Source organism: Dromiciops gliroides, chromosome 6 (assembly GCF_019393635.1).
Source record: "Dromiciops gliroides isolate mDroGli1 chromosome 6, mDroGli1.pri, whole genome shotgun sequence".
NCBI classification, from domain to species: domain Eukaryota; kingdom Metazoa; phylum Chordata; class Mammalia; order Microbiotheria; family Microbiotheriidae; genus Dromiciops; species Dromiciops gliroides.
Window position 1 is genome coordinate 38,104,618 of NC_057866.1, and position 16,637 is coordinate 38,121,254.

The 16,637-nt window shown below is 39.8% G+C and overlaps 1 protein-coding gene across 1 annotated transcript in view; it reads left to right on the forward strand.

The window, feature by feature from the left end:
• CCDC73 (coiled-coil domain containing 73) overlaps positions 1–16,637 on the forward strand; it is a 117,226-nt gene that overhangs the window by 40,032 nt on the left and 60,557 nt on the right. Inside the window, 3 exon segments of the mRNA XM_043972204.1 lie at positions 7,719–7,746; positions 7,749–7,792; positions 16,450–16,467. Of these exon segments, the coding sequence (XP_043828139.1) occupies positions 7,719–7,746; positions 7,749–7,792; positions 16,450–16,467 (90 nt within the window).

Sequence of the window (16,637 nt, forward strand, 5' to 3'; positions counted from 1 at the left end):
GAGCTATCCAAGAGATCCTGGCCTCATCCAGGCCTGGCTCTGGGCACAGAGGCTCGAGCGCATCCCCGCCCCCCCACCAGCCGCAGCCCTGGCTGGCGGATTAGCTTGGTCTGTGGGGGCGCAGAAAGCCCCGAGATTTGAGTGGAAAAAAGAAAGATGTATATAGACCTGGGGGGGGGCAGACAAGAGAGGGGGAGACGAGAGGTGGAGAAGAGGACTGAGGGGCTGCTGACGAGATTAGAAAGGTTGGAGTGAGGCAGACTAGAGATGGGGCTACAAGGACACAGGAGAGGACAAGAAGGACTAGGAGCAGGGAAAAGAGAGGCCAAAGGGCAGACTGACGGAGCAGACAGACAGAAGGTCAGTGAGAGAGAAACACAGGGGTTCAGCGGTGGCAGTAAGGAGAGGAAAGTTAGAAGCAGGGGGATTTACAAAGTGAAAGGGGCTCAGAATTAGAATAAAGGGCCTGAGTGCCCTGAGGCGAAAGGCGGCTAAGGCCCTTATTGTATTAAAGAAGGTCCAAGGCAGCAGGTGGGAAAGAGACACAGTGGAAATGCAGTCAGGTTGTGCAATTTATTTCCCTGTATTCTTAATTTTAAATAGTATCTCATATATAAACTCTGCTTTGATTATTTAGTTAAGAAGCTTCTTAATCTTTTGCTTATCAATTTTGGGAGTGGAGCAGTGTGGTGGAACTTTATAAATGGCCCATGCTAAGTTAATAGCAGTCAGATAGCCAAATAGTCAAAAGTCCCCAGATTAGTCCTCCAGTCAGATTAGCCCCCAAATTAGGCCAGTAGGTCAAAATATTTTCACATTGGAATGGTGACCCAGATGGGACTTATGGCCCAATTATAATTTTTCTAAACTTATCATTTTTTATATAATTATAATTTTTCATAAATCCAATTATATAATTTTCAAGATTAGATTAGATATAATAATTAGGTTTTTTTTTTACAATATTTTATGGCGAACCAGGTAGGAGGGAGCTGGGGGCTTTTTCCCTCCAGCTGTCTGACCTGGCGTCTTGTACAGCCTGTGGGGCTTTTTGGCTCAGCTGAAGCAGAGGGGGAGGGGAACCAGCACCTCCCACACAGAAGAGACCCTGAGGGCCTAAGGCTTTCTAATCTCAGCCTAAAGGTAGGGTCCCCAAATCAAAATAAATTTCCACAGAAGGCTTTGAGTACAGTCCCAGGAGCATATTGAGTCGGCTTCCTGAGAACCAGCCTAACTGACTTTGCAGAGGCTTATTACCCATAGGCTGGTTACTTGGTAATGGATTCTTTCACTGTAGCAAACCATAAGACAAAGAAAAGTAAAAAGTGGCCCTCAGTGCTGTGCAGCACCCTCTGCTTCTACAGTAATGGTGGCAGAAAAAGGGGCAGAGGGTGCAAAGAATCACCGTTTTTATGTCACTTAACAACTTTAGTTGTTGGTGCTCCAGATTTTACAGAGCTTGTGTGACAGTGGGTTTAGGTGGTGAATAGGAGGGTGCTGGTGGCAGTGTTTGGTCCAGCCTTAGCTTCTGCTGCTGCTTTGTGCCACTCAGGTGAGCTAGCAGCAGGCTGTACTGAGATTGTAGTGTGTGGCCTGGCCACCAGATGGTGCTTTGGCCTCCTCTGAATCATCTGCTCCTCTCTCCAGACCCCTTTGGCTCTAGGGGAGCCCCTTTGCCACGAAGCTGGTTTCTAGGTTTGGTAAAGGTCCAGTGATATGGTCTGGACTATGCTCCAAAGTAACTACGAATTGGAAAATCTCTCTCCTCTCTACTTGTTGAGCTGTGCAATGGATTTGTCGCTCCTTCCTTCCTTCTTCCCCCTTTCCCAATCATGGCTCCCTAAGTGATAGATTCGACAGTTTGCTCTTAATGTCCTTGGGATTTATTAAACCCGTCAGGTAATCTAGATACCCAAGCAAGCAGTAAAATGAAAAGCTGTCAGGTAGCAAGTTACAGGTTTTTTAGAGCTTTAGTTGTTTTTCTTTCCCCTATCTTTTCTCTCAGTTCTGGGTGGGGGGACTAAAGGGAAAAGATTAGATCGGTTTTGGAACTCAAAGTGGATTTCTTCAGTAAGCACTCAGTAAACAGAGGAAAGAAAGAAAAGGGCGGTGTGCAGTTTGGCCTGATCTCATTGATAGCTGTGTTCCTGGCAACTGCTAGTCTCGTCCACTTCAGTTCACGCCTCACTGCGTTGGGTTTCCACTTGGTTACTGTCCCTCACCACAGTCCTGGCCCAGTTACTTGGATTCCACTTGGGTGCTCAGACTAATTGCGGTTCTCATTCCACTCTTCTGTCATTGTATCTGCCAAGGCAGTGACACAGGTCCTTTTAGCCTCTGGTAAACTCAATATGGCATTTATATGTTGGCTTCTCTCTCTTTTTTACCTTTATGCCAAATCAAACTCTTAACTGGAAATCTCTCCAAGGGCAAAAAGGTATGGATACTTGATGACTCTGAAAAAATGCATGCACACACTTATTTCCTAGTTTAGTTTAGCCTTTAGAATCTTCAACTCCAGCCACTTCTAGGAGATCTTGGAAAGCCAAATTTCACTAGTCTATTGGAGGAAAAAAATCATATTGAGATTTTGATCAGAAATGAAACCAGAAGACCAAAAGAAGTTGGAGGTAAGTGGAAGGATAGATCAGAGTCTCCTTGGAGAGACAGTTAAAGGAATTGACTTTATTGGGTTTTCAAAGGTAAAAAGAAACAATTTCATTGAACATTTTTTCCTATTAACAGTGTTCATGATAAGTATTTATAAAATAATTTCCAAGCTGGATGCCTCATGTACATCTCAGATTTAACATGTCTGAAACCCAACTCATTGTTTATTCTTCCAAATCCACCTCTCTTCTGAACTTTCCTATTTCTTTCAAAGGCACCAGTATCATTCTGGTTACTCAGGTTCACAACCTCAGGATCATTTTTTTTTTTTTTGTAAATTTTTTTTATTTTTTTAGTGAGGCAATTGGGGTTAAGTGACTTGCCCAAGGTCACACAGCTAGTAAGTGTCAAGTGTCTGAGGCTGGATTTGAACTCAGGTACTCCTGATTCCAGGGCCGGTGCTCTATCTACTGCGCCACCTAGCTGCCCCCTCAGGATCATTTTTGACACGCTACTTCACTCAGGCCATATGTCTATTTCTATACCTCCATCTCTTCCAATTCTCCTCTCCATTCACATAGCCACCACTCTGGTTAAGGCCCTTATCACTTATCACCTGAATTATTGTATTAGCCTCCTAATTAGTCACCCCACCTCAAGTCTCTCTCTTCTCCAAATTATGCTTCCTACCTTTGTCAAACTTATTTTCCTAAAGTGTTTATCTGACCATATCATTTGCCTTTTCAATAAGTTAGGTGTCTCTCCATTTTCTCCAGGATTAAATATAAACACCTCTGCTTGGCTTTTTTTTTTTTTTTTTTTTTTGCAGGGCAATGGAGGTTAAGTGACTTGCCCAGGGTCACACAGCTAGTAAGTGTCAAGTGTCTGAGGCCGGATTTGAATTCAGGTCCTCCTGAATCTAGGGCTGATGCTTTATCCACTGGGCCACCTAGCTGCCCCTCTCTGCTTGGCTTTTAAAGCCCTTCACAATCTGACTCCAATCTACCTTTCTACCCTTATTGCACACTGCATTCCCTGACACACACTGCAGTCCAGACGAACTGGCCTTATTGCTGTTCCTCATTTTGTTTATTCCATCTTCTACTTCCATGCCTCTGCATTGGCTGTTCCCATCTCTTAGAGTATCTAGTTTCTTTTTAGGTGTGGATCAATCACTACCTTCTACATGAAGCCTTTCTTAATCCCCTGGCTGTTAGTATCTTTCCTCTAAAATTATCCTATTTCTTTTTTTCCTTTGCAGGACAATGAGGGTTAAATGACTTACCCAGGGTCACACAGCAAGTAAGTGTCAAGTGTCTGAGGTCAGATTTGAACTCAGGTCCTCCTGAATACAGGGCCGGTGTTTTACCCACTGTGCCACCTAGCTGCCCCTATTTCTTTTTTTTAGATACAAAATATGTACATACATTTAAGGGCAGTGAGGTGGGAGAGTGGATGGAGTGCTGGTCCTGGAGTTAGGAAGACTCATTTTCTTGAGTTCAAATCTGGCCTCAGGCACTTTTTTTTTTTTTTTGGTGAGGCAATTGAGGTTAAGTGACTTGTCCATGGTCACACAGCTAGTAAGTGTTAAGTGTCTGAGGCTGGCTTTGAACTCAGGTCCTCCTGACTCCAGGGCCAGTGCTCTATCCACTGTACCACCTAGCTGCCCCTAGTCTCAGACACTTATGAACTATGTGACCCTGGGAAAGTCACTTCACTCTGTTTCCCTCAATTTCCTCATCCAAAAAATGAGCTGGAGAAGGAAATGGCAAACCATTCCAATATCTGGCAAAAAAAAAATCCCCCAAAGGGTCATGAAGTGTTGGATATGACTGAAACAACCAAATAACAACATATATACACACATACATGTATATATGTACATACATATATGTTGTCTCCCTTGTCTAGATTGTATACTTCTTAAAGGCAGGGATTGCTTCATATTTGTTTTTCCATCCCCAATACTTAGCATAGTGTCTGGCACAAAATAGGCATTTAATAATTTATTAAAAACAAATTGTGGGTGGGGCAGCTAGGTGGCGCAGTGGATAGAGCACCGGCCCTGGAGTCAGGAGTACCTGAGTTCAAATCCGGCCTCAGACACTTAACACTTACTAGCTGTGTGACCCTGGGCAAGTCACTTAACCCCAATTGACTCACTAAAAAAAAAAACAAAAAAACAAAAAAACCCAACAACAACAAAAAAAACAAATTGTGGGGCAGCTAGGTGGCGAAGTGGATAGAGCACCGGCCCTGGATTCAGGAGGACCTGAGTTCAAATCCGGCCTCAGACACTTGACACTTACTAGCTGTGTGACCCTGGGCAAGTCACTTAACCCCAATTGCCTCAACCAAAAAAACCAAAACCAAATTGCAATTCAGGAGGACCTGAGTTCAAATCTGGCCTCAGACACTTGACACTTACTAGTTATGTGACCCTGGGCAAGTCACTTAACCCTCATTGCCCTGAAAAAAAATTGCAGCTTATGCACCAGCATTTGTTGCAAAGGATAAGACTGTAAAGAAATTCTGTTAAAAAGCTTGATAAAATCCTCCATATTAAACTAATGTACTTTGATATTTAATAACTTTAATGAAACAGTGATAGGAAAAGTCAGCAAAAAATGTTAGAAAATATGGATCCAGGAATAAGAAATGAGAGAGGTCAAAGATTTGCAGACTGAACAAAACTTCATACCTATATATTATAAGTGCTTACTTTGAAAAAGCAATCGATAGGCATTGGACATGGTGAACGCCAAGTAACATCACAAAATAAATAGAAATATATATAATGTAGTCATACACAATAAAGTTTGGAAAGAGGCCATAGCAGTGGTGGAGGAATCAGGGACGACTGCATGTAGAAGATGGTACTTGAGCTGCATCTTAAAGAAAGAGAGACACTTTATGAGGCAATGATAAAAGGGGAGTGAATCCCAGGCCAATGCAAAGCCATGAGGCAAGGAGATGGGGTGTCATGAGCGAAGCATAGAGAAAAAGCTAATGTGTTTGGTTTGCAGCATGTGGAAGAGGGAGTAATGTCCAATGTGGCTGAAAAGGAATGTTGGGCCCAGGTTGTAGAGAGCTTTGAAAGCTAAACAGAGGAGTTTGTATTTTATTCTAGAGGCACTAGGAAGCCATTGCCGTAGGTTGAATAGGGGAGCCACACAGGCAAATCTGCACTTAAGGAAAATAACTTTGGCAGCAGTGTGTTAGGAAAGGTCGGATTAGAATGACACTTGAGGCAGAGAGGCCAATGAAAAAGCTGTTGCAATGATTTAGGTGAGAGATAATGAAGGCTTGACCTAAAGTAGTAACTATGTGAGTAGAGAGAAGGGGTCAGATGTGAGATATGTTGTGGAGGTAGAATCAGGAAGATTTGGCAACTGATTAGACATATAGGGTGAAGAAGAGCAAAGAGCATAGGACACTTTTGAGACACTGGAAAAGTGACAAAATAATTTTGACACAAATAGGAAAGTTTGGATGAGGGGAGATCTTAGGGGGGAAAATAATGAATTCAGTTTTAAACTTTTTGAGTTCAAGATGTTTTTAGGACATCAAGTTTAAATGTCCTATAGGCATTTGGGAATCAGACTGAAACGTGGGGAAAGAGACAAGGGTTGTAAATGTAGATATAGGAATCATGTACATAGAGATGGTAGTTAAACTGATGGGAGGAGCAGCTAGGTGGTGCAGTGGATAGAGCAATGACCGTGGATTCAGGAGGACCTGAGTTCAAATCCGGCCTCAGACACTTGACACTTACTAGCTGTGTGACCCTGGGCAAGTCACTTAACCTCAACTGGCTCACCAAAAAACAAAACAAAACAAAAAAACAAAAACAAAATAAACTGATGGGAGCTGATGAGGTTACCATGAATTTACACACACACACACACACACACACACACAGAGAGAGAGAGAGAGAGAGAGAGAGAGAGAGAGAGAGATCATCCTCTTGATGTCATTGATCCTCTTCAAGAACAAAGGATGATAACAGCAACCAGTCCATTTTGCCAGTTTGCCAACTGCCAATTACCTTCTTTTTTTTAAAAATCTTTCTCTTTAGGTCTTTACACTTTAATCCTGCATAATCTTGTTCTTTTTCTATCTCTTTCAACCTTCTCTCTCAGAAGACAGAAATAAAACCTAGACCGGTATATGGATCTGATGTTTTACTTTCAAATTTTCACCAATTTCCCCCCCAAATTCTTCTCCCCAATTCAATCTCTGGCCTTTACCAGACCAAATCACCTCAATTCCTATCTTTCCTCCTGCTCTTCCACCCATAAATTTCTCCCATAAAAGCCAGAAATATTACGACTCTGTGCCATGGAACACTCTAGGGTAAGAAGAATTAAAAATAACACTCAACCAGAGGACCACAGAGAGGTACGTGATGAGTTTATCACATGGCAAGAATGAAAGATAACCAAGGAAAACTTCTGCATACTCCACTGGTGCCCTCCAAGTATCAAGAAAAGGCAAGGAAGACCCCTCAGATGGGGAATGGAGCACCCTTTGTGGTGAATTGATGGGAGGACACAAACAGTTGCATAGGATGGGCCAGCATGAATGTATTACAATTAGTTTTGTTGGAGGAAAATAGCCATATCAATGAGATCACAGGTCCATTTGAGTAGTGGGCACTCAATACCTAGAACTACTTTCTGTTGTACCTCTTTGTACAATCATTATACTGACTCTAGGCTAGGCATATTTCCGTGATGAAATGAATTGTAGTTACACAAATGCTTTCAGTTTTCATGGCAACCCCCCCCCCCCAATTTAAAAATATTTTAAAATTAAATTAATTTGGGGGCGGCTAGGTGGCACAGTGGATAAAGCACCGGCACTGGATTCAGGAGTACCTGAGTTCAAATCTGGCCTCAGACACTTGACACTAGCTGCATGACCCTGGGCAAGTCACTTAACCCCCATTGCCCTGCAAAAAAAAAAAAATTAAATTAAATTTGAAGTACAAATGAATGTTTATTCTGTTAATATAATGCTTTAAAGTAGGCCTTTGATCTTAAAGTCTTAGAGTTTTCCCTTTTGGGAATGATGTTTATACTTGAACATCAACTTTTGCTTTAAAGGGACAATATCAACTCGCTTCAGAAATAAAAGAAAAGAAATAGAAGGACTGAAGGAAACGTTGAAAGGATTACAGGTGAAGTAACTGCCCATTTTGGCCCTTTTTCCTCCACTCCCCTATTCCTCACTTTCTGACTCCTTTCCTTTCAATTGCATTCCTGAGGGGGCAGGGAAGTGGGGAGGGATGGAGGAATTTGACCTCAAGCTGTCCGCCTCTTTGAACACTGGGGAATTCACTTTTCACTGACTCAGCCTCTGCCCCAAGTGACTCCTTATGGACAGAAGTAGCCTCAGATGTCTGTCATTTTTTCAGGCCTTTTGGACCATCCCTTCCCCACCCTCCGCCCCTACACACTATTATCCTGCTCCTGTTCCAAACTGACTGTTTTAGAAGCATAATGTACTGCCACACTACTCTCTCTTGCGGAGCAGGCTTTCTACTTTCCTTGGTGCACGGGGATGCTGTACAGAGTTGAGTTCTTTTATAAGCCCTGCCAGAGGGTGGTGGCAGGTGGGGAAGGGTATGATGAGGGAGCTCTTTAAGGATTAGTCTTCTCTGTTGTTAGTTCATCCGAGTTTTTGGTGTCTTAGACTATGGAGACGGCTGAAGTTGTTTCATCTCTTGCACATAATTCCTATTTTGTAGAGGTTTGAGAAGTTTCAAGAATTAGAGAAAATGTTTAGTCCTCCTTCTTGTTGGTCACAAGGCCCAGAAGTCTGAAGTACCTTTATATTTCTTAAACATATCCTCAGTATTGTATACAGCAAAACCTCAAGGAGCCTATCTTCTAATAGGGGAGAGAACATGTAATCACAGAGGGAAAGGTAATAGTAGTTGGCGGAGGGGAGAGGGACAGAGACTAGGGAAGGCCTTTTTAAAAATTTTTTAGTTTTTTTTTTTTTTTTGGTGAGGTAATTGGGGTCAAGTGACTTCCCTAGGGTCACACAGCTAGTAAGTGTTAAGTATCTGAGGCCAGATTTGAACTCAGGTCCTCCTGAATCCAGGACCAGTGCTCCATCCACTGTGCCACCTAGCTGCCCCCAGGGAAGGCCTTTTGAGGAAAATGAGATCGGAAATGAGTTTTGAAGGAAACAAGGGAAATAAAGAGGAGTGAAAGCATTCCAGGCAAAGAGAAAGTCAGTACACAGACACTGAATGTTAGGTGTAAGGCACACACAGCCAGTAGACCAATGGAGCTGGATCATAGAATGCTTAGAGGAGAACAGAGTTTAAGAAGACTAGATTCACTTGAATGTTTTGCTTTGTGCTTTTCTTCAATGTATCTATTCTGTTTCTTTTTTAAAAAGGGCTATCTTAGGGGCAGCTAGGTGGCTCAGTAGATAAAGCACTGGCCCTGGATTCAGGAGGACCTGAGTTCAAATCCAGCCTTAGACACTTTACACTTACTAGCTGTGTGACCCTGGGCAAGTCACTTAACCTCAATTGCCTCACCAAAAAAAATGTTGAAAGAGGTTTTGGGAGGAAATGAAAACATTTTTAGCAGAGGCAGCTTCCTAAACCAAGTCGAATGTAGGAAAATTATAAAGATCAAGCATTATTCGAATGAAGAGATAGGAGAGAACACCCCCAGTACCCCCTTTATGGAGGTGGGAGGGTCACAAGTATTGCACTTTGCACATGTTTCAGACCTTTTCAATGAATTATCCATTTTGTTGATTTTTTTTCCTCTTTTCTTTTTTTTTTTTGTCTTTAAAAACATGCTATTATTATATGGAATGGTTCTATGGAAGGGGGACAAGGAGGGATACTGGGGAAAACCGTGATAATAAAAAAAGACATTAGTATAAATTTATTTTAGAAAAGGAAAGTTCACAGGAAGCTAGACCTGCAAGGACTTGAGATCACCCTAATCATGCACTTTGTAGAGAATACTGAATGCCAGGGAAGTGTTGTGACTTGGCTCAGGTCACACAGCGAGCAGAAAGCAGGGCAGGGACTCAAGGCCAGCTTTTGTGAGTCTTTCCAGGGTGTCGTGAAGAATGAGTATTACTCTGTAGGCACTCACTGGGGAGCCGCCAAAGGCTTCAAGCCAAAGGATGATAAAGGCAAAGGAGTGTTTTAGGGAGATTAATCTGACGAGCAGAAATTGAACTGATAGGTAAAGAACGGAATTCCAGGGGATGGATTTAGGTAAGTGATTCAACTCTTTTTATTCAAGTGACTTAAATGTCATATAGCATTACCAAGAAATTGAAATTCTGTAGTCTTTGAGATATATGCCAGCTAACCAGGTCTGTTGAATGAAAAGAAAAATAATGATATCCTGAATTTGTATAGTTCTTTTACAGATATTATTTCATTTTATCTTCACAACAACTTCATGAGCTAAATAGGACAGGTGTGATTTCCCCTCATTTTATGCAAGAAGATACTGAGGTTGAGTGACTTGACCAAGGCTGGTCACACAAGAAGGCAATGGGGGTGATGGAACTAAAACTCAAGTCTTCTGAGTCCCAGCCTATTGTTCTTTCCGTCATTCCACAATTTCTTGATTCTGGCCTTACCTAGTAATGTTCATTGCTATTTTCTGAAACTGAAATAAAAAAGAAGAGCCTGAACATTATAGGATTTAGAAAAGATGTACTTTTCAGTGGTCATGAAAATAGGGTAGGGGTGAAGAAGGAAGGACATAGTTTGTTTAAACTATGACTTCATGAATCTTTTAAAATTAGGGTGTATTTTTATAGATTTTGTAGATTAAATAGTTGAATTTTTCAATTAAGAGTGAGAGGGGGGGAAGCTAGGTGGTGCAGTGGGATAGAGCAACCGGCCCTGGAGTCAGGAGTACCTGAGTGCAGATCCGGCCTCAGACACTTAACACTTACTAGCTGTGTGACCCTGGGCAAGTCACTTAACCCCAACTGCCTCACTTAAAAAAAAAAAAAGTGAGTTAGGAAAATAAAGTCAAGATACCTGAATATTGGCTCTCCTGACTACTAACTTTTTGGTTAAGTCACTTAAGTTCTGAGCCTCAGTTACCTCATCTATATCATGAAGGTGTTGAACAAATTATCTCCAAGTTCCTTTATAGTTCTCTTCTTGCTGCACACCAAAATGTACTTTGCATATTTTTAGCTACTTAAGCTAAATTATGGTAAGTTATGTGTACCAAAAGCAAGAATGAAAAAAAAAATCAGAATTGACTACAGTGGATAGAAATATTATTTTCTAATAATTTGAAGATATTTCTAAAGATATATCTATAATTAGAAAATAATAATTATTATAGATGTTTTCAAAGGTTTACTCTCATTCTTATTAAATATTATTGTCTTGTAGGGTCCATGCATTAAGAAAAATTAAATTCCTTGATTCCCATTAAATCTTTTTCTTAAGTATTGAGTTTCCCCTCTTAATTATAACACTGGTTAATAGAGGGAACCTGTTTGTTAATAGTGCTATTTATACTCTATTCTATTAACATTCCTTTTAAAATAAATTGGCTTCTTTTGCTGTCATTCTCTTTATGTTTAATTATCTAGTTAATGTAGAGAGTATTTTAAAAGCTAAAGAAATTCCTTCACATGGCTGACCTTCTGTGCAAGAGCTCTAAGGATTTGTTTTGCCTTGTTCAACCCATGACATAGTACAGGTGATGTATAGTGTACCTCATGGTCTGCTGAACATGATCCATGGATACCATAGAGCAATAAAAGTTCGGATTTTTCCCAAGTAAGAAAAACTTAAAGAAAGGATCTGTTAAGGATCTGATTTATACTCTTAGAGCAAAAGAAATTACTAGACAAACCCAAAACCTCTTATATGTGCTACACTGGCATTCTTTTGCATTCTTTTTTCTCCCCTCCCTTTTCTCTCCTCTTGTCACAGGATCCTTCTAACTCCCTTTCCCCAATTCCCTTCTCCAAAAGCCAAACCCAACACCGCACAACCAAAACAGTGAAGGAACTATTCATCGCTTAATGGATATATCTATTGAGTTATTTTACATGAGCCTCTAAACAGTGTACTTCAGTATTTGACAAACACTGACTATAGGAGGAGGGTGTTATATTTGTGTGTGATGTAATGTTGACAGCTTCCATTCCAATAACTTTATATGTAAGTCACTTGTATGCAAGTCTTAATGACATTGAGAAAGTTGCTTTAAACTCATTAGAGTGGTAACTAAATTGCTGATCGTACTAAGGATTTAAGTAAACTAGTCCCGGTTTCCCACAGTGACTCACTGGTCATGATACTTGGGCAAGCCCATTGATATGAGTGAGTTGGAAATCCATGATAACTAAAGGTCCTTTCTGATTTTAACGTTCCATTGGTTCTAGAAGACAGTGAGGGAGCAAACATGGATAGAGTGCTGGACTGGAATCAGGAAGACCTAAGGTTGAATTTGGTTCGAACATTTATTAGTTCTCTACCTCAGTTCCTCACCTGTGCAATGGAGATATTGCAGGGTGGTTGTAAAGATTAAATGAGATAAGATTGTCCCCAAACGACCCATGATGGAAAATGCTTCCTCCAAATCCGAAAAAAAGAACTTGTGGAAATCTAGATGCAAATGAACCATACTATTTTTCCTTTTTTTGTTTTTGTTTTTTGAGTTTTTCCCCTTTTGCTCTGATTCTTCTTTCACAGCATGACTAATGCAGAGAATAGTATAATGTGATGGTAAATATATAACTTATATCAGTTTGCTGTCGTTTGGGGGAGGGAGAGGGAGGGGAGGGAAGGAGAAAAATTTGGAACTAGAAATCTTATAAAAACAAATGTTGAAAACTATCTCTATATGTAACTAGAAAATAATAAAATACTTTATGATTAAAAAAGATTAAATGAGATAATAAAAGTAAAATGCTTCAAAAACCTTAAAAGCTCTATATGAATGAAAACTTTTGTTTTAATATTAGCAAATTTCAAGCTAACTGAATTGATAAAAGTAGTCTGCCCTGAAATCAATCAATCACCATTTATTAAACACCATCAGTATTATTGAAGAAAAAATACTGTGCTCTAAATTTGGGGTAAAAGCCTGCCAGAGATAATTGATTCCTTAAACTATTTTAATTTTAGCAAAATCCTGACAGGTAGAGTTTCACCACCCCTTTAGAATTAGAATAATTTAATTAACTGATCATCTCTGGAAGCTGTGCCCCCAAAGGCAGATTATTTAATTTTTTTACTTCCACAGGGTAGTATGTAATACGTAGTATGAAGTATGTGCCAGGCACTATGCCAGGTCCTGGGGGTACAAACACCAAAATGAAATTGTCTCAGTCCCCCATGAGCTAGCATTTTTTGGGAGCGACAAGTTAATGTTATATGAAGAGCGTTAGTAGCTGAGAGGATCAAGAAAGGATTCAAGCAGAAGGTGGCGCTGACACTAAATTTGAAAGGAAACACTGGATTCTGTGACGAGACAGTGAGGAGCGAGTGGATTCTAGGTTATTCCAGTGTTTTGCAAGCTAAAGACTTCTCTCCCTCCATTCCCTGTCTGCTCTCCTGGTACTAGCTACCACTCCTGAGAAACCCCAGTAGGCAGCCCTGACCATTTTTGGTCCTAAACCCCCTTCCTCAAGATGTATTGGGAGGTAGTGGGACTCATGCAGCTCAACTGTACAGAAAGCTGTGGCAAAGCTGTCTAGTTGTTTGCCTCTACAGAGCCTTCTTCCCTAATAAAACATTGCTTGCAGTAATCTCTACTCTGGGGCAGTGTGGTACACTAGAAATACCACTGGGGTTGAGACTCATGAGACCCGGGTTTCAACCCGAACCTTTCTCACTAACTGTGGACCTTGGGGCAGGTCACTTAATTTCTAAGACTCAGTTTCTTGATCTGTAAAAGGGGGTTGTGCATTAGTTCCTGTCTAACCAATAACCGGTCAATGATTGTCTGAGCATAATAGGTATAGACATTCAATAAATACTTGTTAATTGGAAAAAAACAAGATGTGAAGGTTTTAGTGGACTTGTTTGGAATCCATAGTGTGGCATGGAAGCCAAAAACGCTGATGAGACGTTAGAATGCCTCCCAAAGAAGAGGGATGTTAGTACTATTTGTTGTACAACACTTATCAGACCCCTTCTGAAGGATCATGTTAGGTCCAGGTGCCAAATTTTATTTTAGTAAGGCATCAGCAAACTAGGGTGTAACTAAAGAATGGTGGACTGGTATGATGAGATGACGAGACCAAGGATCAGTTGGAGGAACTGGAAGTGTTTAGCCTAGAGAAAGGAAGACTTATTGGAAATAGGCTATTGGTCTTCAAACATTTCAAGGGCTAACATTAAGACTGGTTATACCCAAGGCAGAATAAAGAATAATGAATGTAAGTTTCATAAGGAAAGATATAGATTTGATCTAAGGAGAAAGTTTTTAGGAATTAGAGCAATAGGTAAGTGGTTGTCTTAGAAAGTAGTGGGTTCTTCAAACTAGAATGTTCCAAGTGGTCTCTGACTATTGATTGGACATGTTGCAGAATGGGTTTCTGATCAGTTGCAGGTTGCAGAAGACATCTAAGGTCTTTTCCAAACTCTGAGATTCTGTAATTCTGTGACCACATCTTTTGCATAAAATGAGAGATATCTGTAAAAGAGAAACAAAAGAAAATCAATATTTGGGGTTGAATTTTACAAATAATGTGAACATTGGCACCTGCTGAGTTTTGTTCTTATGACAGGGAGATGCTTCTCACAAAATTGCAAAAATTGTATAGTTGAAAGAAACATTCCTACACGTAATACTTCAATAATCTATGATTTCTTTTTTTTTTCCTTTCTTCTTTTTTTTTCCTGGTTCTTTTTTTTTAATTTTTTTTATGAGATATTTTATTTTTTCCGTTACATGTAAAGATAGTTCTCAACTTTTGTTTATACATGCTTTACAATTTCAGATTTTTCTCCCTCCCTCCCCTCCCTCCCCCCTCCCCTAGACAGCAGGTAATCTGATATAGGTTATATCTATATATCTCTATACATATACATATAGATATATATATACACACACATATATATACACATAATAACATTAATCCTATTTCTGCATTAATCCTGTTACAAGAGAAAGAATCAGAGCAGCGATGCAAAACCTCAACATAGAAAAAAAAAACAACAGCACCCAAAACCAAAGAAATAATATGGTTCAATCAGCATCTATACTCCACAGTTCTTTCTTTCTTTTTTTTTCTTGGATTTGGAGATCCTCTTCTATCATGAGTTCCCTGGAACTCTTCTGTACCATTGCATTGGTGAGAAGAATATAGTCCCATCACAGTAGGTCAACACTCAATGTTGATGATACTGTGTACAATGTTCTTCTGGTTCTGCTCATCTCACTCATCATCAGCTCACGTAAGACCCTCCAGGTTTCTCTGAACTCTTCCTGCTCATCAATTCTTACAGCACAATAGTATTCCATTGTATTCATATACCACAACTTGTCCAGCCATTCCCCAATTGATGTGCACCCCCTCAACTTCCAATTCCTTGCTACCACGTAAAGAGCAGCTATAAATATTTTTGTACATGTGGGTCCTTTCCCCCCTTCCATGATTTCTTTGGGCAAAAGACCTAAAAGTGGATTGCTGGGTCAAAGGGTATGCCACAGCTTTATTGCCCTTTGGGCATAACTCCAAATTGCTCTCCAGAATGGTTGGATCAGCTCACAGCTCCACCAACAATGCATTAGTGTTCCAATTTTCCCACAGCCTCTCCAACATTTATTATCTTCCTTTTTTGTCATTTTGCCAATCTGATAATAATCTATGATTTCACAGCAGTGGGAAATTGCAGCCCATCAATAACTTCGTAGAAGTCTTCAAGAGTTGCCTGATGTTCCAAAGAAGTTAAGGGCTCATTAGCACATGGCTGGTAACTGCCGGAAATAGATATGAACTTAGACCCTTCCTGACTTCAGGGACAGCATTCAGTCTCTAAGCCAACTGCCTTTCAAAAATGTCAAAAGTATGCCCGCAGAAAACATTTCTGTGTATATTATGAAATAAATATTCTTTTTAAAACTGAAACTTGAATGTCATACCCAAGTGTGTCTATGATCACATATAAAAGATATGGATAAAATAACTTTTGTTCTTAGCTTTTGCTTTAGAGTTTTTATTTCTTCTTTTTAGGATATAGGGTTTATCATTAATTATGTCAGTTGGGAAGGATAGTTTCAAGTTAGACATAAAATTTGGAAGATGCTCTAGAAAAGTTGTGTTGGGTTGGGAGGTAGATTTTGTGTGCAAACTTTATTATGAACCCTTAGGCAAAATGTATGTGAAGATAAAATGGTGGTGTCTAAAGAAGAATGAGAATTCATTTGGTGGATTTGCCCTGGATTCAGATCTTTGCAGTAGTGAATTAGGGATCACAGTGGTAACCATTCCAGTTTGAGCTACCTTTCCATCCTTTCTCTTTCCTCTCAATCACCTCTGCCCCTATAATTTATATTATTATTTCCATTCCATTTAACACTCTCTACCCACACGTTTCCCCAATTCCCACAAATTAAGATAGATATAAACTAGCTTGTTTGTGGTATTGTGCAGAGAAATGTGCCACCTCTTGGAAGTGCAGATGAAATATCAGTCCATTTTTTACTTGAAGATTTACTAACCAACAAATAAATGCCATATGTGAAAATAAATACCATGATTTACAAAATGCAGTGTTTAACATCAGGAGGAATTTGTAAAAGTAACTAATGTAAAAATATTTTTCTTACTTTTCAAGGTTTCAAAAATATTCTTTTACAGAAGAAAATAAATGAAATGGTAAGTTACAAAATTGTTCATTATTTCTAATGTAGTAATAAGGGATAGCTTAATATTCCTTTCTATTGATGTCAAGTGAGAGTTTAATATTAATAAACTAGTTGACATTTATAGATTAGTATAATTTTTAAGATTTAACTCATGATTTACAAAGTTATTTTCAAAATTGT